Genomic DNA, 26,328 nt, shown 5'->3' with positions numbered 1-26,328 from the left:
GGCTGAAGGACCAGCGAAGGATGTTGTTATGTAGAAACATTTCAAGGATGGAAACATGAAGGGTGGAATCCTGCCCTTCTGGGGAATTTTGCCATTGCTTCACTAGGCTCAGGATTTCACCCCAGTGATGGAAAGGAGCAGGGCTGACGGTGGGCCAAGGACATGCATTGTGTAGGCTGAATAGTGGGAGGAATTTCATTGCAGTGAGATATCAGGGACTCTCACAATAAAATATTTGGTGGCCTCAGAGTGCGGCTACCAACTCTTCCTGGTGGCCGCTATGACAGTTTTTCCTCAAATAATTAACTTTAGGAAAAACGAATACATATGCACATGTCCAAATCATTGTCATTTATTTATGCAAGGGTTGGTTTTTTTTGCAAACTCAATAATAAAAATAGCATACAGTTGTCTCTGTTCTTTACTGGACCTAAACAGAATAGAAACACAAATAAGGTGCTTTGCATGTTCTTGTCTTTTTTTTTGTTTTTTTGGTTGTTGGTTTTTTTTAGATTTGCTAGCTAGTAAGTGTGTTTCTGTTTTTTCACAGCAGCAGACTTATTAGCTAGCTGGGAGGCAGTGAAAAGTGATATTAAGAAACATACAAATATCACTTTTCACAGCAGACTTTCTCAGCCCTGGCAAGCTGGGAGACAAATTAAGCCTTGGATGGGGAGGGAGGCAGGAGGGGCTGGGGGTGATGTGGTTGATGGGTGAGGGGCTGGAGGAGGTAGCGAGGACCGGGTGTGATGCATGAGGGGCTGGGGGCCAGAGCCCACCACCGAATGGCTGGAGCCTGCCACTCCAGGGCTAAACTTGGGAAGCCTGAGCCCCACCACCCCAGGGAAGGTGCACACCAGCTGTCTGCTCCTCTGGCGTTTGTGGCTCCAGGGGAGGGCCACTGCTTCGCCTGCCCCCAGTCACCACCCAGAAGCTGTGTCCGCAAGAAAAGCCCCTGATGGCCACATTTGAGAAACGCTGCATTAGACTGGAACAGTCAAGTGGTTCTCAACCTTTTCCGTTCTGGGATACCCTCCTGTCATAAACCTACAGCTAAGGGTAGCATAAAATCCCTCCTTTACCTGTAAAGGGTTAAGAAACTCAGATAACCTGGTTGGCACCTGACCAAAAGGACCAATAAGGGGAGAAGATACTTTCAAATCTGTGGGGGAAGGTTTTTGTTTTGGGCTTGGGTGTTCTCTCCGGAGACAAAGAGAGAGACCAAGCAAGTAATCTAGCTCCTACTGAATGATACATCTAAACTTACAGAAATAGTAAGTAATAGCAAGGAAGTGCATTAGAGTATCTTTTGTTTTAGCTTGTGAATTTTCCCTGTGCTAAGAGGGAGGTTTATCCCATTTTTGTAACTTTGAAGTTTTGCCTAGAGGGGAATCCTCTATGTTTCAAATCTTATTACCCTGTAAAATTTCCTTCCATCCTGATTTTACAGAGGCGTTTCTTTTACTTTTTTTTTCTTTATAATAAAGTTCTGTTTTTTAAGAATCTGACTGGTTTTTAGTATCCTAAAAACCCAAGGGGCTGGTCTGTGCTCACCTGGTTTACCTATTTAGTTGGTAGATTATGCTCAAGCCTCCCCAGGAAGGGGTGTGAAGGGGCTTGGGGGGATATTTTAGGGAAGCAGGAACTTCAAGTGGTCCTTTTCCTGAATCTTTGTCTAACTCACTTGGTGGTGGCGCATAACCCATCCAAGGACAAGGAAGGATTTTTGCCTTGGGGAAGTTTTTATTCTAAACTGGTAGAAATAAGCTCAGGGGGTCTTTCATGCGGATCCCCACTTCTGTACCCCAGAGTTCAGAGTGTGGAGGGAACCCTGACACCTCCCCTGCAATAAGAGCAATCAGAACCCCAAGAATAGTCCATCTGTGCCTCCTAAGACTGGACACAACACAAATAGACACTAGAGGGAACAAACCTGCAGCAGCCCCAAAGGCATGGACTAGATAAAACCGAACAGTCCTTTTCCATCCCTGATTTCCATGAATCCTGATTCCTGTGCAGTTAATTTATCACTGGTTGCACAGTGTTCTCATTATTTCTGGCTGCTTATTGCTCTCCTGCAATGCTTTCCTTTTAGGTTTCCCCGTGATTTATTATACTTTTATAGCATGCCTGTGTTTAGCCACTGCATTTAGAATTGCGCTATCTGTTCCTGTATCATTTGTTTTCTTTGCAGGTTCCTTCTGGCAGGAGCTGAGCCAGAATGAAAATCCTGGTGTTTTATAATCCTATCAGCTGGAACATCTGTTCCCAATATAGGTTGGGCCAGATCCAAAGGCCACTGAAGTCAGTGGAAAGGCTCCCATTATCCTCAGTGGGCTGTGGATTGGGCCCATACAGATGATGTTTCCCTAAGAGAAATATGTACCTCACATGTTCAGCTGTCCCGTGAGTGGCAGCAAGACTAAAGTTACCCTTCCGTCATTCAGGGTTATAAACAGGGCCCAGTCAAAGTTCCCCTCTTCTTGGGGGACATTGTCAACTCAGCATCCACTCATTGTGGGTGCCTCCAGTGCTGGTTGTCCAATCTGAGGGACACAGGGCCATGTTGCTCAGAAGCACTGAGCACCTACAACTCCAGCTGAGGCCAGCGGCAGATGCAGGTGCTCAGCACCTTTGAAAATCAGGCATCTCTAGTGGGTGATCCAAAAGCAGTGGACATGTTAGGAACTGTAGGCCAAAATCCCTGCTCAAGCTGGGTCCACTTCTTCCCGCCATACTCTTGGCTTCTCCTTTCCTCTCTCTCTGCCCACCAGCTCGCCCGGCAGCCTCATGAGCCCCATCGGCATCCACTCCCCAGTGCGTTAGCCTCTCCCGATCTGGTTCCATAATTCCGCAGACCCACTAGGGAACGCAGACGTGCAGATCTTGGTTCTGCCAGGGCAGTCCTGGCCAGGCTGCCTCAGCATGTCCAGGGCCCTGAGTAAGCAGCACACCCTGACCTGTGTACGCAGTACCAACTTTAGGCCGCTGTGGTGGCAAAAGGACCATGCTTCCACAGAGCTGATATTGCATGTCCTGACTGACAGCTGCACATTCACTAGCGCCTGGGTAAACCTTCCTCCCCTCTGCCCCATCTACTACTCTGCCAGCCCAGAGAATTCCAGATCAGCCTCCCTGTTATGGTTGCACATAGATTTGTATGTCCCAGCAGCCTCAGCAGTGGCTAATGGGTATGAGTGCAAAGGCTGCTAGGACATAAATGTTGGCAACTGGCTGACCCACCAGAAGGATGGTAAAGTGGAGTCAGCTGACCGGAGAAGCCAAGAGGACCCCACATTCTGCGTGGGTCAGTTCTGTAGTCCCACGAAAATTGTTTCACGGGCTGTTCCCTTGTTCATGTGTTGCTTGCAAGCATAGTGAAACAGGCATTTCAGCACAGAGCAGCGGTTCTCAACCTGCAGGCCACATGTGGCCCAATTAGTACACAGCTGTGGCCCAGCTCAGCAGTGTGCTAAAGGCAGGCCCGCGTGCTGGGGTCTGCCAGGTTCCCAGCTGCCCGGCATGGAGGTGTCCAGGCTGCCCTGCTGCCAAGGGCAGTGGGGTTGGGGCTGCTGGCCTGCCCTATGGGGTCAGGGGCCTGGGGTCTGGGGCAGCCGCATGGCAGGGGTCTGGGGTCGGGACAGCCAGCCCCCACCACAGGGTCTGGGTCGGGGCTGCCAGCTGACCCCGCGAGCTTCAGAGTCTGGGGCGGATAGCCGGCCGGCCCCGCGTGGCGGGAGTCTGGGGCAGGGGCAGCTACTGCCCTGCCACCCAGCTCCTACGGCCCAGGTAACACATTGTGGGCAGCATATGCGGCCCACAATGTGTAATAAGTTGAGAGCCACTGGCATAGAGATTGGGGAGGGAGGATGCTTTGGTGTTAGGTCACTGGCCTGAGACTCAGGAGATGTGTGTTCAATTCCTCACTCTGTCATGGACTAATTGTGTCACCTTGGTCACATCAGTGCCTCTATTCCCAAACTTCCATTGATATGTTGTGGGTGAAAGGGAAATTCCCGTCTTGCCTATTTAGATTATAAGCACTGGGGGCAGGGATGTTCCTTACTTATGTGTGTGTACAGCAGCTAGCACACTGGGGTGCTGACGTTGGTTCAGAGTCTGGGCGTTGCTGTAATAACAACAAGCAATTCTGCACACAGTGGACGTGTGAGCAACTTTTTCATGGGCAGCTCAAGTATCCACAGCTGGAAATTGCACCTAGATCAATGAATAAGACGGCTGCTCACATTCACATCACCTCTGCCCCTTTCAGGCTGGACTGAATAGTGATGTGCATATAGCAAGCTCGGGTAAGGGCAACCATGCTTTCTCAATATCTTAGGTACATATTTGACCCCTATTACCACAGTATCTGAACATCTCACTGTCTTTAACAGAATTAGCTTCACAACACCCCTGTGAGGTAGGGCAGTACATTATCCCCATTGTACAGATGGGGAATTGAGGCACAGAGACTTGTCTGAGGTAACACAGGATGTCTGTGGCAGAACATGGACTTGAACTGAGGTCTCCCAGGTGCTATGCTTACCACTGGACAATCCTTCTACTCTAGCCTTCCTCTCATTAAGGGAACTCCTAGACACAATAACTAGCTCCTTGGTGCCTGAATGTTTTCTTTTTAACGTTTAGACATTCCCATTTTCCCTCTTTGTCAAAGTTCAATCTCTTACCGGACTAGTGGTCAAGTCTGGGTCATGGTCACAATATTCACGTACTGGGAAGGGAGTTAATCTCTTACATTGTGCGGCCTAATTGTTATGCAATACAGACTTGTCCTATAGGCCCTTTGGGATGGGAGAAAGGTGGGGACCTCTTCTCTTGCTGATTGGCTGGCTTGTTTGTTTGCTTTTAAAGTGGGGTGGGATTTGCTCTTGATCTGTTCTTTTTGGATGAGTTGTGCCTTTAATAATTGTCAGAGCACCCAGAGTCTGGGGCAGGTGTATCCATGTAGATAAATCTAAATAAAGTGAGCTCCTGTCCTGCAGTGCATCCCAAGGTATTTCCCATTCCAGAAAAACAACAACCTGCAAAAGAAAATGGTAAACGAGAAACAATACTGTGTGGATGTGCCTTCCTCTTGCATCCAACAGATCTGAGGGATGCCGAGCCAATGGCAGGAGATCCAGATGCCTAAGAACCCACCTCGGCTGTGATTGTGTTAGATTTTCCAAGCTGAGCAGTGCTGGGTCTCAGATTAACATTGCTGCCAGCTATATTTGCAGAACTGTAGGAATTCAAGGTCAAAGGACAGGCTAGTTCATCTCCTGACAATGAGAGATTGTTCCCTACAAAAGTATTCCCCGGTTCTTTTTTCAGTGCAATTTTAAATTACTCTGTTTACTGGGCTTTATCCTCTTTCCTTGGAAGACTATTCCACAGCCCAGTGGACCTTGCTGTTAAATTATGAATTCATCTTACACTTTCCTGGGCTAAATTTCATCCTATTACATTACTCCATTTTAGATCCACTCCCTTTTGCTCTTTCCCAAATACCACTCTACGCCAGTGGGTAGAGCAGTGGTTCTCAACCCATGGGCTGCTTGCGGCCCACACAGCCATCGCCCATGTGACGCCCTCAGGGCCATACAGGTAGTATATATATTGTGAAGTGGACCAGGCCTCTATTACCCAGTGTTGTGTGTCCCACATAACACATGGGGAGCTGCGTATGTGGCCCACAGTGGTAAATAGGTTGAGAACCACTGGGGGAAAGTCATCAGTCACAGTAGTCAACATAAAGCCCAAACCCTCCAGTTCAAGTCCATGTCTCTTTCTTCAGGGCTGGTTTTCTTAATAAACAGAAGATGCAAAATCCTTTACATGACACACAACACTGGGTAATAGAGGCCTGGTCCACTTCCACAAGCTGGTAAGGGACAGGATACAGCTCACCCAAATCACATTGGCTTGTCCACTCTGCTAATCTGCTGTCTTCTCCTTAGCCGATACATAAGTATGGAGATAGAATCCCCCTCCCCTCCATGCAGGGGCACAGGCCAGCGAGGTAAGAGCACTGACCCTGGTATTGTCCGCACCAGCCGGCACAGTGCAGTGGGATACACACACTGAGCCCTATCAAAAGGCACAGCAAGGGTTTCCTGAGTGCACGCACGCCCAGAAACCTTGCACTGGCCTTGTTACAATGCTCTTAGGAGTGGCCACGCTGTTGTAGTAGCCAGGCAAGTTACAAGCAACATCTAAACACCACACACGCCTCACCCTTTGTGGTTCTCAAGTACAAGCTCATTAGTTCTTTGTTTTGTTCTCCTGAGCCTGAGATGGAGGAGCTGGTGTTTGCCAGGCAATCATTGCCCTTTACACCACTACACCTTTTAATCTTCAGTCCTAGGCAGAAAGGCCCTGGAGCCTAAGCTAAAGCCATGTTTTCTCTCTGGGTAGCACATCCACAGGGAGAAGGAGGACTGTTAATATTTCACGCAGCGCACTCGTCCAAGCAGCGTTTGTGTTATGCTTCCATTATTCAAATGGGGACCAGGCTGTGGGCCACAGTCCTTCTTCCTGCTCTGCTCCAGTAAACAACTAGACAACAGCAAACCTTCTCTCCTCCCCATCCCCTTCCTCCCGCCCTGGGCCACTGCTTTCTGCTGCTTTGTGATCCCATGTGGAGTCCCCTCAGGCCCACACACCCCTCATTCCAGGGCAGCTCTAGAACACAACTGGAGCTGCAAAGTTCCCCTTCCCCTGAGGCCGGGGCAGCCTGTCTTGTGATCAGAGCAAGGCATCAGGAATCAGGAGTCTGTTCCCCAGTCGGAGGCTGATTGATCCGGGATAAATCTCTTAGGCCAAAGTGTTCCTACTTGGGTGTCTTGAGCTGGTTCCCTAAATCCACATTGAGACTCCTAAGCAGAGCTGGCCTGATGTTCCCAGGTGCTGAGCACACGCACCTCCCAGCGACTTCCTGGCAGAAGACACCCCTCCTTGCTTGGCCTACCTGGGAGTCCAGTTTGGTGTGGAATGCAGGCCTTGCTCTCGGGATATTAACCCCTATGTGCAAGTGGGTGGGCAAGGGGAGGAGCTGTGTCTCTCTCCCGCCCATGCACTGGCCAGGTTATTTGCCGGATAAACATGGAGAAGTGTTATTATTTGTTTTGTGGTAGCACCTCAGAGCCTGAGTTATGGACCTGGAGGACCCCACTGTGCTAGGCATGGTACAAACACAAAACAAAAAACCCCTGCCTCAAAGATCTCAAGCAGCACCCTTTCAAAGGCTGTAGTAACTTGCTTCCAACCCACCTGAGCAAGAGGGGAGATGGGAGGAATTGTGACTTGTCACAATGGCTTCCTGGGGCTGAGCGATTACACACTGCCCCTTACTCAGGGCTGAGCTTAAAGGCTCAAGCTAGCCCTTCGCTTATATCTCACAGATGTGTCATTGACTTGCCAAGACTGCTCCCATGTTGTTGCATCTGACACTTATGCTCCTATGGTGTATGTATCCGTACGCACAGGAAGCTCAAAGAAGGACAGAGCTGCTGACCAGGGTGAGATAAATCTGATGTGCTTCCATCCAGTCGGAACAATGCTGGGCTTTTCAAGATCATGGTTTGGAGGTTTCACTGCCATTGGGATTTCCTGGCATTTGGGTGAACTAGCAGGGGCAGCTGCAGTGTCAGACAATAATGAAGCAAGATTGAATTCCAGATTGGTTTGTCTCATTTCAATCTCCCTGAGTTATCTCGTAAGTTATTGAAGGAAATGTGGGGTGGGCGGGGGAGAACATATGACCTATGTGCAGCATGAAAAGTTACATAAAAGGTGGTTTCAAAACAAGCAGGAATCACTTAGCAGTATCAGCATCAGCGTTCTTGCCGCACCATCAGGTGCATAAAGCTTAAGTCAGTAGCCAACGAATAAATGCAAGAACCATGTGCCATATACAGTACGATATGATAAATGGGCATATAAATCAATACACATCAAGTCACACACCTTCGAATCCGGGCAAAGGATTGAAGTTGCCGTACAATGAGGCTCATCTTGATATTTCACTTCTCTATTCTATTCTGGTAGTACCGAGATGCCTTGGTCCTGGACCGATGATTACAGTCAAATGATCACAACATGGGAAACCAGGCTGATCAGACATGTGCAGGGAAGCAAAAGCTACATTTTGCAGTGAAAAAACAGAGCTGGTTGAAATACTGAATTTCTGTTCCATGGCAAATGCCGACACTAAAAAAACATTTTTGGTTCGAGATTGGAACAAAAAGTTGACATTTCAAAATGTCCCCAAACATGAAATTTCAGAATAAAAAATTTGTTTCAGGTCAGCTGTAACATTTCACTTCCATAGAATTGAATACTGATTTTGACTCTTTTTGTCCATTATAGTTTTATTTTATATAAATTTTTACTTTATTTTTCTTTTTTTTATATAATTTGAAATGAGGGTTTAATTATTTTAAAATTATAATAGGAACATAAAATAATAATTTGTGTTTGGTAATCCAACTGCTAATTAGCTTGGTAACTGATACTGTAATTTGCATAACATAAAATGGTATAATAAAATAATATAAATAGGAAATAAAAATATAAAATAAAACACATTTCTAAATGAGAAGTCAATTTCAAAATGAAAAATTGAAATGCTCTGATAAGGTTGAAATGGACTGTCTCAACCACATTGAAATGTTTCATTATTTTTTTTTTTCAAAACGAAATGTTATTGAAATTGACATGTTCCCATGGAACCTTTAGGTTTTTTGAATTGGACTTTTTGATTGAAAAATGTTCCATTAGCACTGTTTGATCATCTCTGTGTCAAAGTGAGCTTTGTTTGGTATTTTAATGGCAAGGCACGTCAGTGATATGGTAAACGGGGGGAGCTAGCTGAATTAGAAAGACTGGACAGGCAGGGCGCTAGACTGTAACTGGGAGAAGACCTGGGTTCAAGACCCTGCTCTACCACAGACTACCTGGGTGATCTTGGGCAAGTCACTTAGTCTTACTCTGCCTTAGTTTCCCTCTTTATACGATGGGGATAATAGCTGTGCCCTACCTCACAGGGGTGCTGTGGGGATAACTATGTTAAAAGAGCAGGGGCCACCTTGGTACTATAGCAAGGGGGGCCGTAGACACATTTATTAACAATAGGCAGTTTATAGGCTGAGGTCAGTGAATTATCTGCAAACAGGCTTCAGTGTCGATACATTCTGCTCATTATTCGTGCATATAGGGGGCTAATTGAGGGGGTCAGGAGGGAAGTTCCTCTCTGGGCTGTTTATTCCACAGTTGCACATTCCTCTGAGGCAGCTTGTGCTGGCTGCTGTTGGAGCTAGGATCCTGGCCTGGAAAAGGCACTGATCTGAGCCAGTGTAGGCGGGAAGGAATGGTTTGCATGAACACGTCTCCGTTTGTGGGCTATTCAAGATCCATCCTCCCAGACTAGTGCTTCAAGTATTTGTGTAGTCTCCCAGATTGGATGGCTCCCAAAGAGGCTTCAAGCTGGTCACATAACTCCTACCAGTAAATATGAGTTTACGTAGGGTGACCAGATAGCAACTGTGAAAAAACGGGACATGGGGTGGGGGGTAATAGGCGACTATATAAGAAAAAGTCCAAAAAAATGGGACTGTCCCTATAAAAATCTGGTCACCCTAAGTTTACGTGAGTATTCAGTCAGGATCGGGCTTCCTGCACCCTCCTCCCTACGCAGGAGAGGAATGGTGACTCTGAGCTGTCTGTAGTTCTCTGGTCTCCTTCTGGAGTGATACGGCGATGCTCTGCCCCTAAATTAGGGCAGATTTCAAATGGCCTAGAGAGATTGGGGCCTATGCCAGTGACATAGAAAGAGCTAAGAGAGAGATGACTTTGCGCCACTTGACTTTGTGTAACCCCATACTCCCTTCTTTCTTCTCCTACCAATAAATGAAAAACGAAGTGACTGGCCAAGGCTGTTAGAAATTTAAAAGTTCATGGTTAATTTCACGGGCAACTGTATAAATTGCCTCAATTACGAATAATGCCGCCCTTTTATACAGCTCATGACGAAGGGTCCTCGCTGATGTAAAGAATTCCTGGGTGCGTTTGTTTTCAATCAAAGTAGTTTGTGCATCGGTCAGAGCCTGAAAAATCCAGCAGTGCCTCAGGACCACAGTTCTGTTAAGTAACCCCAGTCATGGTTTCTGCATAACCAATGGAATGAGCAAGATGCAGGCCGGAAAGTCCTGAATGGCAGCTTTACAGCATTACACTGTGCTATCTGAAGACACATGGGCTAGATTTTGCTCACGAGTTACACCAGTGACAATCCAGCATGACGCCACTTACAGTGGTGGCCTTTCAAAGTTTGCCAATTGCCTTAGATAAGTAGATTCCGTTAGATAACCTCAATATTTGCAGTACTCGAGATATTTCCTCTTGTAAGTAGCGGGAAAGAGAAAGGGATGCTGTATATACTGAGGTAAACTTTTCTATCTGTCCCGAGTACTAGAGCGGGGTTACTCTGTGGTACCTGATACCAGAACCGGAAGACAAGAATTTAACGGGTGGATTTGCTCTTCATACAGTAGCTGATTACAAAAGAGCCCATGCTTCCTGTGGTTTGCATCAGTTCTGCTCTGGTTCTGACAGGGTTTCCATTTTCTCCCCTTGCTTTCTGGGCTTAACGACTGGTTCTTGTCAAATTGTGTCAGGATGAAACCAGGTAACAGTCAATTTGGGTTTTGTTTGTTTGTTTACAAGAAATTGCTGTATGAGGGCAAGGTTCAGGCTGGTAGGCCTCAAGACTGAGCCCTGGGACGTTCTGGCTTCTGCACTTTGACAGGGCCTTTCCCCATAAGATCTCAAAGCATTAATTTTGCAAGGCAGGTAAGCATTATCACCCCTGCATTTACAGAGGGGCTGCAGAACAAGAGGTGAAGTGACATGTGGCTTCCCAGCAAGCCAGTGCCAAAGCTGGGTATAGAACCCAGGGCTCCTGACATCTAGTCTCTCACTGAAACCCCCAGACAATAGCACTTCCTGATAGATGGCCGGCAGCGTGAGTGGGGCAGGTGCATGGGAGATGCAAGTGGATGCGTGTGGAAGGGAAGGGACTGTGTGAAGGGACAGGAGAGGAACACTGAGTGGGGGATGGCCAGTGGTAATTAGCAAGTGCCCATTGAACCCACTGGTTCATTAGCAAAGAGTGAAGCCGAATGCAGGTTAAGCTGAACAAGTGCAACTTTATTAAACCCTGTGCCCTGCTCTAGTCTGTCCATCTGGCTGAGGTGCTTCCAGACCTGTTCCCCTGGTCCTAACAGCCCTTCTGGGGAGCGCGTGCCCTCTGACTCCAGTTCCCCTGGCCCTGATCATGATACACGCATCAGGGCCTCGCCCAGTTCCTCAGTGGCCCACTGCTGCAACCTCCCTCATTCAAAACCTGCCAGCCCCACCCCCTACAGACTGCTGCAACTGCACATAAGGGGTCTGGGTTGCCGTGCAAGAGTTTTCTGTGCACCCTGCTGAATTTCAGGTTTATTTTTCTCTGCTTCCTTCTCTCCCCACTCTAAGAAGTTCTCCTAAACTCACCAGGACGGGCATCCGGCCTGCTGACCTGTTCACAGGGGCCTGGCAGCCCGCGCTTACAGAATTGTCCCTGTTTTTTTAAAAAAGTCACACCCTGGTAACTCTGCTAGCATGATACCAGCAGCGGGGAGCTCTGACAGTGATAGATCTGCGACAAGCCCATGTTCACATGCCTGAAGCTTGCAATGGCAAAACTGCACAGCCAGTTAGTTACCTGCAGCCAAGTAGCTGCATATGATGAGTTAATTTCACTCAGACTCCAAGAAAATGGATGCACGAACCAGCCCTCCCCTCCTTTCTCCTGCAGCAACGGTGCTCCGAGATCAGAGATCAGCTTTAGGGGACATTTAAAATAGCTTCCTAAAATAACAGAGGTCAGAGCAAATCGGCAGCTCTTTTTCACCTTCTTACCCACAGAAACGGAAGGTTTGCCATGTCAGGTTTGCTGCTGGGATAGGGGAGGATTAGAAGCCATGTTTAATCCTCCAGGAGCAACTGATCCTTTCGTGTTAAATGAACTGATCGTACACAAACACTGCAGCCTGAGCTGCTTTTCTGGGGCTCGACTGAGGAGCAAAGACCAGATCCATTTGTTTTAGTAAATTAGATTGGTAATGCTCAAGCTTGCTAGCTATTTGGGTATCCATCACCTAGCCAACCGCACGGCAATAATACTCAGCCCTTATGCCGTATGGTGCGGGCCCTCCAGAGATTGCAGAGCTCTTTGCAGAGCAAAGGAAGGCTCAGTCTCCCTGCACCGTATCGATGGAGGGACAGAGAGACCTGCGAAGGCTAGGCAGCAAGTCAATGGCAGGTGCGGAAATAGCAGCCAGCTCTCCTGAAGTCAAGGCCCAGACCCTCTCTTGATCTGCCTTGCCCGCACTAGATGTTGCAAGTAAAGAAGCCTGTTGTACCGTGGTGTAACGTTACTGCTCTACAATACCATGAAGCACCGGAACGCTTTCCTTCCAAGCCCTGCCCGGCGGAATGGTTCCGGCTGCCTTCGCTCCCAGAGCCCAGTGGTTCTCTTTCGATATTTGTGTGCTGTTCAGGTTGTCTTCTCTTTGACACGCAACACCTTGTGTTTCTAAAGAGACCCCTCCCTGGGCCCAGGCCAACATTTTCAGCAGCGACTAGTGATCGATTTCAGATGCCTTAAACAGGAGCCTGATTTCCAAATGCTCCATGCTTTGCGAAACCTTTACACAGAGAAACCACACGTCACTCCTCATAATCTTGGCCTCAGGCTCTGCAAAAACCTGCCTGTATCACTTGGAGTCTGCGCTCCCCTCCCTTTGCTTGTCTCGCCTACCTGCTGTCAGACTGTGAGCTTTTTGGGGCAGGGGACTCTCGCTTAATATTTTCATGCCCATTGCCCAGCAAAATGAGGCCCCAGTCAGGGGCTCCCATCGTATAAATAATAAAAGCCTCTCGTTCCAGCTCTGAGTCTTCCTGTGACCTGGGTGAGTCTCCGGGCCTTTAGGCCTTGGTTATCTCCATCAGGATAATAACACTGCCCTGCTTCAAGCGGGAGTCATGATCCATGTTTCCAAAGGGCTTTCAAGCCATAAGGCCTTAATTGTTGTTTTTCCTATTGACAGCAGAGTGCTAAGCATCTGTGTGACTGAGGAGCATGGTCCTGAAGCACGGTTGTGTGGAGCAGGAAGGTTTTGGGGGAGTCCACTGTTTTCCCAGCTCTTCCTCTGCTCAGCAGAGTGAGCTGTATTGCATGGGCTTTGTTGCTTTGCAGCACCACCCAGTGGCAGTCTAGAGAACAGCAGCATTGCCTTGGAGGAGACTCTCGGGTCCTGATTCTGATCTCTCATTCACTGGTGTAAATCAGTGACTGATCTCCTCAGTCCAGGGCAGTTACACCTGTGTGAATGTAACTGCGGTGCGTGGCCTTCTGGCCTTGCAGTTACTACTGCAATGGAGTGATATCTGGAGGTGAGCAGGGGCTTAAGGTGGAAAATGGTAGCTCAGACAAAGTGGAAACCCCATTGGGCCCATGGGGTAAGCACTATCTCAGGGTCCGTGCTTGCATGCAGAAGAGGGAAGGGCTCCTTTGTCATACTCCCCGATCTGGTGCAGGTACAAGGGCTGCCTGAACTTTGACATTGGGGTCCTCATGAAGCAATACAAGGATGTGTGGGAGCTGGCTGTCTTCAGGCGCCTGTGGGTTGATCTGCTGAAAGGCACCATTGGGGAGGTATCAGGAAGGCTTCCAGCAGAGGGGAAGTGAGATCTCCTTGTGGGAGGTCAGGATTCTTCCTTGGGGTGTGTCCTACTCTGCCCTGCTGCTGCTGGAATTCCTCCCTGGCATCCCCCTGGTACACTCCACATACCAGACAGCCAGTCTCTCCACACCGCTGGTTTCTGACCCGACCCTCCTGTTTGGGGTGGGACACAGTGTGCCCCATTTCAGCTAACCTCCAGCCCCCTCTCCCAGCAGGAAATCTGAATCCAGGAGAGGCCCCTGGAAGGTGAGAGTTGGGGGGGGGGGGCTGATGCCATGAAGTGGCTGAGTCCCTCATCCACATGTGAGTGGGGAGTTCCAGACACGGATCTCAGGGGGACGATCCAGGCCTCATTGCTGGCACAGATAGAAAACAGTGCCCCAAATGATTGTGGAAACAGAAGCTTGCACCCAGTTTGCCCTGGTGTAAATGCAGTGTTGCCAACTCTCCTGGGATATGTGGTGCTTTTATTAAAGCCCCAGGGATCCTGTCATTAGGTGACAGGCTTCAGAGCGGTAGTCGTGTTAGTCTGTATCAGCAAAAAGAATGAGAAGTACTTGTGGTGCCTTAGAGACTAACAAATTTATTTGGTCATAAGCTTTTGTGGGCTACAGCCCACTTCATCAGATGCATGCAGTGGAAAATACAGTAGGAAGATAGATATATGTACACAGAGAACATGAAACAATGGGTGTTGCCATGCACACTATAAGGAGAGTGATCAATTAAGGTTTAGTGTGCATGGTAACACCCATTGTTTCATGTTCTCTGTGTATATATATCTCTCTTCCTAATGTATTTTCCACTGCATGCATCCGATGAAGTGGGTTTTAGCCCACGAAAGCTTATGCTCAAATAAATTTGTTAGTCTCTAAGGTGCCAAAGGTACTTCTGTCTGATGCTTGCTGACTGTGTGTCAACAGGTGAGGCAGAAATCAAATGCAGCAAGCCTAACCCATCTTAGCACAGTGTGTGTCCCACTCTCTACTCGTTGCTGGCTCACTAGAGGATAACAGCCTATTGCTGCTACCAGCTAATGGAGTTAGCCCCTTAGCTCAAGTGGTAGAGGCCTGTGCAGAAGGTCTTGGGTTCAAATTCAGCTGATGACCTGTACAGCAAGTCATGATGCTTTGGAATTATATGGCATCTTCCAGATTAGTTAATTTAATCATTACAAGCCCTTAGTGTGGGAAGTAGTTACCTCCATGTAGAGATGGGTAACTTGTGCCACAGTGCCTTACAGAAAAATCCTGTAGAACTTAATAGGCTTTTTTAAGCCATATAATAGGATTTAATATAACTGTGTCTCTCTGCTGTAGGATTCTATAGGATAGTGTCACAGAGTGAGCTGGCCCTTAAAGAGGGGTTCAAGGTCAAGCACTGTTCCTGTTCCTGATTCAGCTCAGAGCCAAGGCATTCTGGGACTTGTAGTTCAGAGGGACTATGGGAGTTTTAGTCTGGGCAGTGATGCATCCTTGGAAAAGGGGGCAGGGATATATAAGAGCTGTCTTTTAAATTGGGGCGAGACATTAGTCAAAGAAGAGACAAGATTTATTTTGGGATCTCCTACCTGAAGGGAGTGGGACTGACTGCTGAATTTCTCTATGCAAAGAGCCTGGGAAGAGGCCTAAGTAGACAGTCAAAGGGGCTCTGGAAGATGAGTGGTGTCTTGCTCTAGAAAACTAGAGAGACCTGGAGTGAATGGGAGCTCCTTGTGGTTCTCCACCAAAAGGCTGTGGACCAAAGTCCAGTGTCAAAGCACTCCTAAAATGGGAGTGGTGCGCCCCTGCACTGGGCTTGGATTCTTACTTATTTTGGAAGAGGAATTGTTGGGCTTGGCTGGAGCGCTAACTTTCCCAGCCTCAGAAGGGAAACTGAAGTAGCAGCTGCGTTATAGTGAAGAAAAGGTAAGTTGCTGCTACAGCGCTGTCTTAAAAACACTTTATAGACAAGTTAGCATGTCCTGTTGTCTGTAAGGATTGAGAGATCCAATTTCTGTGGAACTCCATTGGTAATTCCTGTTAAACTCTGGGCCGTATGTACACTAACCATACTTACAGGATGGTGGCCTCCTTCCTAGAAGCAATAACTCCAAAAAAAAGATTTGGGGAGGGAAGAGGGGGGAGAGAAAGGGGTTATGGTAGATGATAAGGTGAACATGAGCTCCCAGTGCGATGCTGTGGCCAAAAGGGCTAATGTGATCCTTGGAGGTATACATAGGGAATCTCATGTAGGAATAGGGAGGTTATATTACTTCTGTGTTGGCACTGATGAGACCCTCTACTGGAATGCCGTGCTCCATTCTGGTGTCTGTAGTTCATGATGGATGTTTCAAAATTGGAGAGGGCTCAGAGAAGGAGCGTGAAAACGATGACAGGGTTGGAAAACGTGCCTTGGACTTAAGGAGCTCACTGTATGAGCTCAGCAAAGCGAAGGTTAAAGGGTGACTTGAGCAGTCTGTACGTATCTATGTGTGGGGAATGGAAATTTGATAATACAGGATTCTTCCATCAGCAGAGAAAGGCATAACACAGTCCAGCGGCTGGACAGGGGCGGACTAGAAAGAAGCTGCAGTGTTTTTAGCAGTGAATGTGACTGACCATCGGAACAGGTGGCCAAGGGCTGGTGTGGAATCTCTAGCAGTGACAATTTTTAAATCAAGATTGGATGTGGTTCTAAAAGATCTGTTCTGGATGCTTTTCCTAGGGAAGTTCTCAGACCTGTGTTAGACAGGTGGGCAGAGCAGATGATCCCTGTGGTCCCTTCTGGCTTTATAATTTATGAACCTGTATATTCAACAGGAGTTAAGCTTTTCTGTTTGTTGAACTCCACAGGATATTTTCCTCTTCCTCCCACAGGGATCACCAGCCAATCCCTCCCCCCACAACCGGACCAGGGACCCCTCAGGGCCATCTAAAGGTAGGGGCGGGAAAGGAAGATTTGGAGACTGAACAGGCTGGCTACTTCCTGAGTGCCCCCTCATGGCCGGGGGTAGCACTGCAAGCTCTGCTTCAGTTTCCCCTCTTCATAGCCCCTTTAAAACATCACACACTCACTTAGCTTCAGCAACACCCCTCCCCATGGGTGGATTTATTAACCTGACAAACCATTCAGAATAAAAGTTCTCAAGTCCCTGCTCCCTGTCTTCCTGCTGGGGGGGTCTCCCACACCTTCCCTGCCTGGAGCCTCTTCCCTGAAAACTTAGTCTTGCCTGCTGGCTCCCAGCAGCCAGTGACACTGCTTGTTCCTCCCTGAGAATCCCCCTCTCTGCAGCTCCCTGCTGTTCTTCATAGGTAGGGTTACCGGATAGCAACTGTGAAAAAACAGGACAGAGGGTTGGGGGTAATAGGCGCCAATATAAGAAAAAGTCCCAAATAATGGAACTGTCCCTTTAAAAACGGGACAGATGGTCACCCTAGAGAGAAGCAGTTCCACCATACCCAGCTGGTTCTACTCATTCAACACCACACCCCAGCCTGGGTGTGGTAGGAAGGGCTGGCTAATTCCAGGCCTCTGGCCTGTAAAGAGGCACGCCACCCTGTTCCAGGGACTTGCTCTTAGATGGTGGGAGAGAACTTGGAGCTCTTGGGGGCCGGACCAAATGCCTGCTGAAACCAATGGAAAGACTCTTGTTGATTTCAGTGGGCCCTTGGTGAGGGCAGGTGGCTTGCCAGGAGGGAGGAAGGGGACTTGCAAATCTAGTAGCTGTGTGAATGTGCTGACCCAGACTTGCCCTTGGTATGACTCTGACTTCAGTGACACAAGTCTCCCTTCTGTTCCTGTTTGTGGAAGGCATTGGACCTTGAGCCCAGAAGTGATGCAAATATTTCATGGCCCTTTACTGGGAATTCTTGCATTCCAAATCAAACTCTGATACTGACTCCTTATGTGACTGTAAAGTGACTCAGCTCCTCAGTGCCTCAGTCTCCCCACTTGGTGATGGATAATTGCCTATTACATGGGGGTCTTGTGAGATTCAATCAGCTACTGTCTGTACAGCATTTTAACAACAGCATTTATGTAGCCGTGCTCAAGTATTATTGTTGACAATATTAATCCTTCCCAGACCAGAGCTCTGCAGCAGTGACTGTTCCTTGTCCACAGCATAAATATCTCTCTTGCAGCCTCTGCTCCTTCCTTATCACAGAGGGATCCCTAACGTCTACAGTGCCACTGGGCACTCAGATTCAAAGGCATTGTTAGTTTTGATCACTGCACCCAGGGGAAATGTAAAGTACAATGGGCATCAGGAGAGCAATTTCAGAAAGGCTTAAAATGTTACGTCTTAAAGATTAGTATGGCTGCTGTAGTCCAGCAGGATGCAGGGGAGATCCAGTAGCCCTTTGCAATGGGGACTCTTAGAAACTCTCTGGTCTAGTGTTTAGAGCCAGATGCGGCTCTGCTGGAATGGGGCTCAAGGAGACTGGCTGCTCTCCAAAGCAGAGATTGTCTTTTTATTCTTGTTTATACCAGACCTAGCACAATGGGGCCCTGATCCCTGACTGGGGCCCCTAGATATTACTGAAGTGCAAATAATAAGTAATTCTCTTACCACTTTAGTCGTGTTGATAGGACTTAACGAGGAGTGGAGGTTGGTCTGTTAAAGAATTGTTGGGAAAAATGATACAAGCTCACAGGAAAGTGTCCAGTAGTTAGAGCAGGTGACTGTAAATTGAGACTTGAAGAACTTATTTTTGGATCTACTTCTGGCTCGCTGACGACTACAGGTTAGTCCCACTGTACTTCATTATCCCCATTTCACAGATAGGCAAGAACTGCAGATTTCCTATCGCATTGTGCTCTAAAGGCTTCATACAGCCTTGTAAAATTGTCACTTTGAAGCAGCCCAGGCCACCCATCCCCCCCGCCTCGTTGCTGTCATGATGATGGTAACGAAAAAACAAATGAGATTTCACTCCCCTACAAAATATTACTCAACCCTGACACATGGGCAAATAACACTCTGCAAAGCTGGCTGGCTTAATTAACTAATGTACACGAATGACAAGTGCCGGCACCTAGCCGAGCAACAGTGGGGCATCTGGAAGGAAGCAACCATTAAAATAAGGGGTAGTGGAGTAGGGGGAGGGGAGAATTGGGGGACTTCATCCCCTGGAAAATGCTGGAATGCCAGATGGTGTCCTGCATTCTGGAATATTTTAAAAACACTGAAAAAAAACAAATGTGCCTACAAACCCATAAAGTGCCTCTCTGGCACCCACGTGCAAGTCTGGACGAGGGGCAGGTTGGTAGGGTAGCCGGCTGTATTCTGTTGCTGTAGGAATAGCAAGGCCCCTGAACCCCAAACACCTGCACGTATTTGCTATCAGCTGCCTGCAGACTCATTCTAAGGCTGCTCGGAGGAAAATGAGCGGTACTGGCTGGGATCAGTCGTCTTCATGGGCTGCACCTCCTTAAGGATGCACTGACTTGGGAAAGTATGGACTATGCTCTAAACCTGAGCTAAAGTGCTTTGCTGAGTTGAGGCCTAAAAGATGAGGGTGGCCACAGGCTGCATCTTGTAACTCCAGGACTGCACGGATTATTTAAAGGCAGACGTCCCAAATGAAGCAGGTGTAACACAAGCATCCACCTTTTTCCCCCACTGGCTCCAAATCAAAACCCACCAGTGAGTTCTGGCCAGACAGAGACTCTGGGTTGTCTTCTGCCCACCCCTAATCTCTGCACCGATTTATTCTTATTACTTGCAGCGCTGCACTTCCCTTTCACTTCCCTCACAGGAAGCAGCCGCAGCAGTGTGCGTGTCCTTGGCACTTCAGAAGTGCACTAAATACATGCTCTTGCAGAGAAATATTCCTTGTAGACCCAAAGCAGGGCTGCTCACCGTTGCTGTCAGAGGGGTGCGGTATCTGAATGCCAGTAACCAAGGTTCATGTATGACAGGCTCATGTATAGCAGAACACACTTCCACCATTGTTGCCCTAGGGTATCCCCAGTTCCTTTAATAACTCAGGGTATCTTTCATTCAAAGACACTGGAGATCAAGTTTCGCTTCCCCCATGAAGCCTTAGAAGGATGGCAGCCCCACTACACCCATTCTGTACCTTCCCTATATCCCTGCCCTGAAGGCTTCTCTGCTGGTCCCTTTGTCCCACCCATCTTCTCTGCTGACCATCTCTCCCTTCGCCCCCTTCATCCACTCCCAACTCTGTGCTGCCTTTAATGCCACCCTATTCACAACAACCACAAAATGCTAGGTATCTAACCAGCTGAACATGAGCTCCCAGTGTGACTCTGTGGCCAACAAAGGCCAATACAATCCTTGGATGTATAACCAGGGGAATCGCAAGTTAGGGAGGTCATAAGGGCACTGGGAATCCTGTGTCCAGTTCTGGTGTCCACAGTTCAAGAAGGATGTTGATAAATGGGAGAGGGTTCAGAGAAGGGCCACAAGAACGATTAAAGGATTGCAAACCTTATCTTTATAGTGATTCATTTATCAAAGAGAAGGTTAAGGGGTGACTTGATCAGCCTGTAAATACCTAAAGGGGGAACAAAAACTTGGCGGTAGAGGGCTCTTCAGTCTAGCAGACAAAGGTGTAATGAGATCCAGTGGCTGGAAGCTGATGCTAGACAACCCCTGACTAGAAATAAGGGGCAGTTTTTGAACAGTGAAGGTCGTTAACCACTGGAACAGCTTGCCAAGGGTTGTGGCGGATTCTCTGTCACTGGCAACGTTTTTTAAAATTCAATATTGGATGTCTTTCTAAAAGGTAGATTCTAATTCAGGGAAGTCCTTTGGCCAGGAGATCCGATTCGATGATCACACTGGTCCCTTTTGGCCTTGGAATCTATGGAAAACATCTTCCCGGTTAATGTTTGCCCCATGGCCCTCCCTCTCTGAGCTCCTGACAGCCCACCTGTTTGAAGTGTTCTGCCTGTAGGATCCTCACCGGGTCAACCCTCTCTATTGTACTTAGCAGTAGTATCTGTCTGCCTCCCAGGCTAACAGGCTGGCATGGCGAGGCCTGTAGTAGTGGACTTCTGGAGGCTCTGGCTTTGGCTCTTGGGAGCATTGATTGGGGGTTTTGTCAGCTTCTCCCCCGCACCCAAGCAGCTGTCGAAGAGGCAGGTCTTGTGACCTGACCTAAAGTTGCTCAGACTCCAGCCTAGTTTGGTCTCACTCCATGGCAGGATCCCTGACTCTCCGTAATACGTTGCTTTGTTCACAGGCACCAACTTTCCTTGGTGCCAGTGGGTGCTCACACTTCCCCTGGCCCAGCCCCTGGCCCAGCCCTGACTCCGCCCCCTCCCTGCCCCTATTGGACCCCTCCCCAAATCCCCGTCCCGGCCCCGCCTCTTCCCCGAGCGCGCCGCATTCCTCTTCTTCCCCCCTCCCTCCCAGCGCTTGCTGCGCGAAACAGCTGTTTCGCAGCACAAGCGCTGGGAGGGAGCAGGGAGAAGCAGGACTCGGCAGCACACTCAGGGGTGGAGACGGAGGGGAGGCGGAGGTGAGCTGGGGCCGGGGGGCAGGGCGGGAGCTGCCGGTGGGTGCAGAGCACCCACTAATTTTTCCCCATGGGTGCTCCAGCCCCGGATCACCCACAGAGTCAGTGCCTATGGCTTTGTACTGCACAGCTTATGCCTGGAAACTGCAAGCACTTTGAAGCCAGCCCTCTCATGGGTTCTGCACATGCGCGTTGTGTCATGTGCACTCAGGGTGCTGTATAGCCAACAGTAAAACAAAGCGCCAGTTAGGATTTAAAATGTACATTCGGCCCTGCAGCTGGGGGCTACAGTCTCGACTTCAAGCCAGTTAATTTCCAGCCAGCTACTTGTCTGTAAATTGCTCTAAGAACAGGACCTATGAGCCAGGAACTCTTGAGTTCAAGTCCAATCTCAGCTCCTGACTGGCTGTGTAACTTCACTTAGCATCCCTGGTTCTTCAGCTTCCTTAAAAGTGCTCAGATACCACAGAGGGTGCAGGACAAGAATCTAAACACACATGGATGGAAAATGGGGAGACTATTTCCCTACCTCCCAAGGTGTAGTGAAACTGAAGAGGTAGGCATCTAAAGCCAGATTTATTTAGGTCTGTGGGTCTGAAAATGCTGGCTAAACAACTATTACAAGGTCAAGCACCAGGTCTCCTACCCTCTGCCCTAATCTCTAGCCCACCCTTCCCTCCAGGCGGTGAAAGACAAAGCAGTAAAATCTAGTGCTGACTTATTAGGTCCAGTGCTAGGATCCCTTGGCCCCTCTTCAGGGCTGTAAGAGCCTGATCTAATGCCCATGGAACAAAATGGGAGTTCCTTCCCATAAACTTCAATGGGAACTGGATTAGATCCTACCTTTGGTTGCACTTACAGTGGCGGGGAAATAGTCCCTCATGTATCTCCAGATGACGCTGTTCCTGATGCAGTGAATTCGTCGCCCACCTTTGCTTGGCTTGTCCCAGTCCAGAAGCCACCATGTTGCATACAGGACGCTGATCAGCCACAAACGAGTGAAGAAGAGGCCGATGAAGAGAGCTATGCAGCACTGTGCTGAGATAAAAACAGGGCAGTCAATGGGCAAACCAGGCTCGGCTGGGGTCAAGAGGTGAAAGAACTTACTCAGAAATATCATGACTTCCAAGGCAGTTGCACCTCTGACTGCCATTGTTGCCTTCTTGAGGACACCTCAGTCAGATCTCCGGCCTCTACCCATCACATTTTGCAGGGCAGAGTTCTGGGATTCCTTCCCTGTAGACTAGGGATTTAGCTGCTATCCACTGTGATCCCATTAGAAGACCTGACTTTATGGCAGCACCTGCAATTCTGGTAGGGCCAATGACAGAGTTCACCAGTGACTTGCCAGCATTCGTAAGGCAAGATACTACTTATTCAGAACAAAAGCATTACAGAAAGAACATACCTTAAAAACAAAAAACCGCCTGTCTGCATGCTCACTAGACAATACCCATCTGCCACATGGAGCCCCTGGTAGGTTTCAATGTCCTCACTTCTCAGGTCGTTGCTTGCTAGGCTTCGCCAACCAGGTCAAACCAGTCTATGCAATTTCCCCCAGGCAGGGAGGGTTCTCCAGCCTGGTTTCCAGACTAAGGATTTGTATTAATTTCTCTGCCCCCCAAGTGACTTTTAGTTCATGCAGGAATCTCTTACAACTCCCCCATGGAGCTAGAATACAACATCTAGCCCACAGAGATACGTACATTTATGAAGTTGATATAATAGCCTTTGAATATTCCATGTGTCCCTAACAGCTGCCACTCCCCTACAGTCTGTCTGCATGTGGAAGGGGGCTGCCCTTAATAAAGCTGACTGCCACCTCCCTCATGACACTGAACATGAAGCCAGGCCCACAGGCCACATGGTTGCCAACCATCTGGGGGGTGGGCGGGACACAGGGACTGTGAGGATCAGGGGAGATGCTCTGAAAGGTGCATAGAGAGAGTGAGGGGGATCAGGAGGCAGATTTAAGGGGTGCAGGGGCATACTGGGGGCAGGAGGGAGGGGAGTGGAAGGGGGGTTGCGGAGGACTGGGAGGGAGGGGCGGCAAGGGGAGTGGAAGGGGGAGTTTGAGAGGAGGGGGGAGGGGAGTGGAAGTGGTGGTGGTGAGGGGACTGGGAAGGGGGGGTTGGAGAGGGAGGGTGGTGAGGGGAGTGGAAGGGGAGTTTGAGAGGAGGGGTGCTGAGGAGAGTGGTAAGGGGGGTTGAGAGGAGTGGGAAGGGGAGTGGAAGGGTGGGCTCCAAAGGAGGGGGAGGGAGGCGCGGGGAGTGGAAGGGGGGCTCAGAGGAGGAGTGGGCAAGGGGAGTGGATGGGGGGGTTCGAGAGGAGGGAGAGGGAGGGGTGGGGAAGGGAGTGGAAAGGGGGGTTCGAGGGGGGAGGGAGGTGAGGGGAGTGGAGGGGGGGTTCGAGAGGAGGGAGAGGGAGTGGTGGGGAGGGGAGTGGATGGAGGGGTTCAAGAGGAGGGGGAGAGAGGAGTGCGTGAGGGGAGTGCAAGGGGGGGTTCGAGAGGAGGGGGAGAGAGGAGTTGGTGAGGGGAGTGGATGGGGGTTCGAGAGGAGGGGGAGAGAGGAGTGGGTGAGGGGAGTGGAAGGGGGGGTTCGAGAGGAGGGGGAGTGAGGAGAGGGTGAGGGGAGTGGAAGCGGGGGTTTGAGAGGAGGGGGAGAGAGGAGAGGGTGAGGGGAGTGGAAGCGGGGGTTTGAGAGGAGGGGGAGAGAGGAGTGGGTGAGGGGAGTGGAAGGGGGGGTTCGAGAGGAGGGGGAGTGAGGAGAGGGTGAGGGGAGTGGAAGCGGGGGTTCCAGAGGACAAGAAGGGAGGACAGTTGTAATGAAACCCTAAACTGTGTTATACTTTTCACCCACTAGGTGGTGCTGAGTGTAAAATACCTTATTTAAGCTCACCTCAGCCAACAGCCATACCTGGCTGCGCATTAAGGGATCTTATGAGGAACACATCTGGTGCGTATAAGCAAGCTCTGTAGCTAGTCTGTATCTGGTACAGAATATGTGACAGCATACCCGGGGGGGAGGGAGCAGGGGGTGGCAGGCTGGAGCCGGGGGGTGTTCAGGGGAAGTCAGGGAGGGGGGTTCTGGACAGGGGGAGGCAGGGTGAAGGCTGGGGTCGGGGGGAGGGTCTTGGGCAAAAGAGTCGGGGGATGGGGTGGGGCGGCCTGGGAAGTGTAAAAGGCTAAGCCAGTCCCATATTGTCTTTGCTGTGATACTCCATGAATGATACTCATATTAAAAGAACTTTAAATTAATGTCTAACTCATCAGCCCTAAAAAGTAACACATTTATCTGTGAATAATGATGCCTTAATTTAGGTCAGTGGTTCTAAACCGATTGACCATCCAGCCCTTCTCTGACCAAAGGAAATACACCAGGAGGGGGGCAAGTCAGACAGTAAGAGGAAAGGGATTTTAGGGGTGAGACAAGACTAAGCAGAGTCTCCATCCAAGCAGCCAGGGAGAGGTGGCACTTTTGTGTGCATTAAAGGTTGATTTTGTTTTTCAACCTGCAATTATCACGCACGCACCGGCAGAGGAATAGAGGGGGAGTTAAAAAGTCAAAAGACATACACACAAACCCCACAATTTGATGCCAGTCTCATGTCTTTTGATCTCTTGAGGTTGGCAATGCTGACAATTACTGTCACAAGTACTGCTCTGTAGCTATTGGACGCTGACCCTAAGTAATCTACCACCATTATCAGATGGGCTAGGCCCAAAATTTAGTCTTTATTTTGCTTCCGCAAAACTTGATTGGCCCAAGACCTTCTGCACCACTTAATCCCCTGCATTGCCCTCCCAGAAGTGGGCAGGTGCCAATGGCCCTATTGCATGGGCAGTCACCCCTTATGCTGGCTTCCACTGGGCCAGCATGGAGGGGGCTGTTGGGTGGGGAGGGCCTCTGAATCCACATGTGCTGATCAAGTGGCCTTACCCCGCCCACAGCTGCTACAGAGAGTACAGTGGCTATTCTGGGTCATAGGCTGGAGTACCGGTTGTAGCCCACAGGTTGCTTGCTACCTTCAATCCCCTACATGACTGTATCTGGGGCAGGGGTGGGGAAGGAGGGTTGTGTGAGAGTGGAATTTGGGTGTGACTGGAAGGGGGAGTCAATGTGTAAAACCTTTCTAGGATTTTTTTTTAAAATCTGAAAACACTTTTTTTTTAAAAAACAACCAACATTGTTCTACACTGTGCAGCCCAAACATAACACTCGCTTTTCCTGCTCTCCTGCAGGAGGACAAACTACCGAGCTGTCAAGCTTCAGAGCAAAGCTCAAGAAGTCAACAGACAATAAAAATAACATGCTATCATCAGCATATATAAAGTTCTGTCAGAAAATCCAAATTGTGGTCCTGTGCATATCTAGTCATGCGACCAGTCACTGGGCCCAGGCACATAGGTAAGGACCCAGTAAGGGTGTGATTGATAACATAAGAATTTCTTTAAAGTTTATGCTGCTGCAGGCTCCTGTGTACTGGGTAACAGGCTTCCACTGAAATTGTGGTGTATGTGGATGGATCTTATGCCCTGAATACTAGATCTTCACCCTTATAGCAGTCGGCTGGCAGTAATTGCCATCTTGAGTTCATTTCAGATCCATCTTGCTAGAGGAGACACATACAGTGCTCTCTTGACATCACTGTAGCTCGTTCTTGTTTGGTTTTTCTTAACCAGGAGACGTCTGCACTGCTCTGCAGTTCTCTTTTTTTGTGTGCACAAAGTGCAGTCGTATCTTCAGGCAAAATGACTGCAAAGCCTTGTAGACACTGACAAACAGCTCTGCAGTTGTAAGCACAGGTGCTACCAATTAAATAAGCTCTAGTGTAGACCTAGCATAAGCATTTTAGCAGCCCCATGTTATCTAACTCTGCATAGAGCTGAAATAGGACTATGCAATTTCCTAGAGCAGATGCTGCAGGCTGGAGTGTGTCCATCTAAACTGAATACAATGGCCTCCAGCAGACAAGATGCCTAGGCGCACAGAAATGCAGTACACAAAAAAATAAATAGACCAGACCATTGCAGAGCTACAGATGCTCCACAGAATTCAATGGGAATC

General features: G+C 48.9%; 1 protein-coding gene across 1 annotated transcript in view; it reads right to left on the bottom strand.

The window, feature by feature from the left end:
* Window positions 1-26,328, bottom strand: part of MOGAT2 (monoacylglycerol O-acyltransferase 2) — a 46,468-nt gene that overhangs the window by 13,138 nt on the left and 7,002 nt on the right. Inside the window, exon 2 of the mRNA XM_074942957.1 lies at window positions 22,119-22,297. Within this exon, the coding sequence (XP_074799058.1) occupies window positions 22,119-22,297 (179 nt within the window). The remainder of the gene's footprint in view (window positions 1-22,118; window positions 22,298-26,328) is intronic.

This window comes from Natator depressus, chromosome 1, assembly GCF_965152275.1.
Source record: "Natator depressus isolate rNatDep1 chromosome 1, rNatDep2.hap1, whole genome shotgun sequence".
Classification (NCBI taxonomy): Eukaryota; Metazoa; Chordata; order Testudines; family Cheloniidae; genus Natator; species Natator depressus.
Note: the sequence above shows the minus strand (reverse complement) of the source record. Positions and strands in the feature narration are given on the sequence as shown.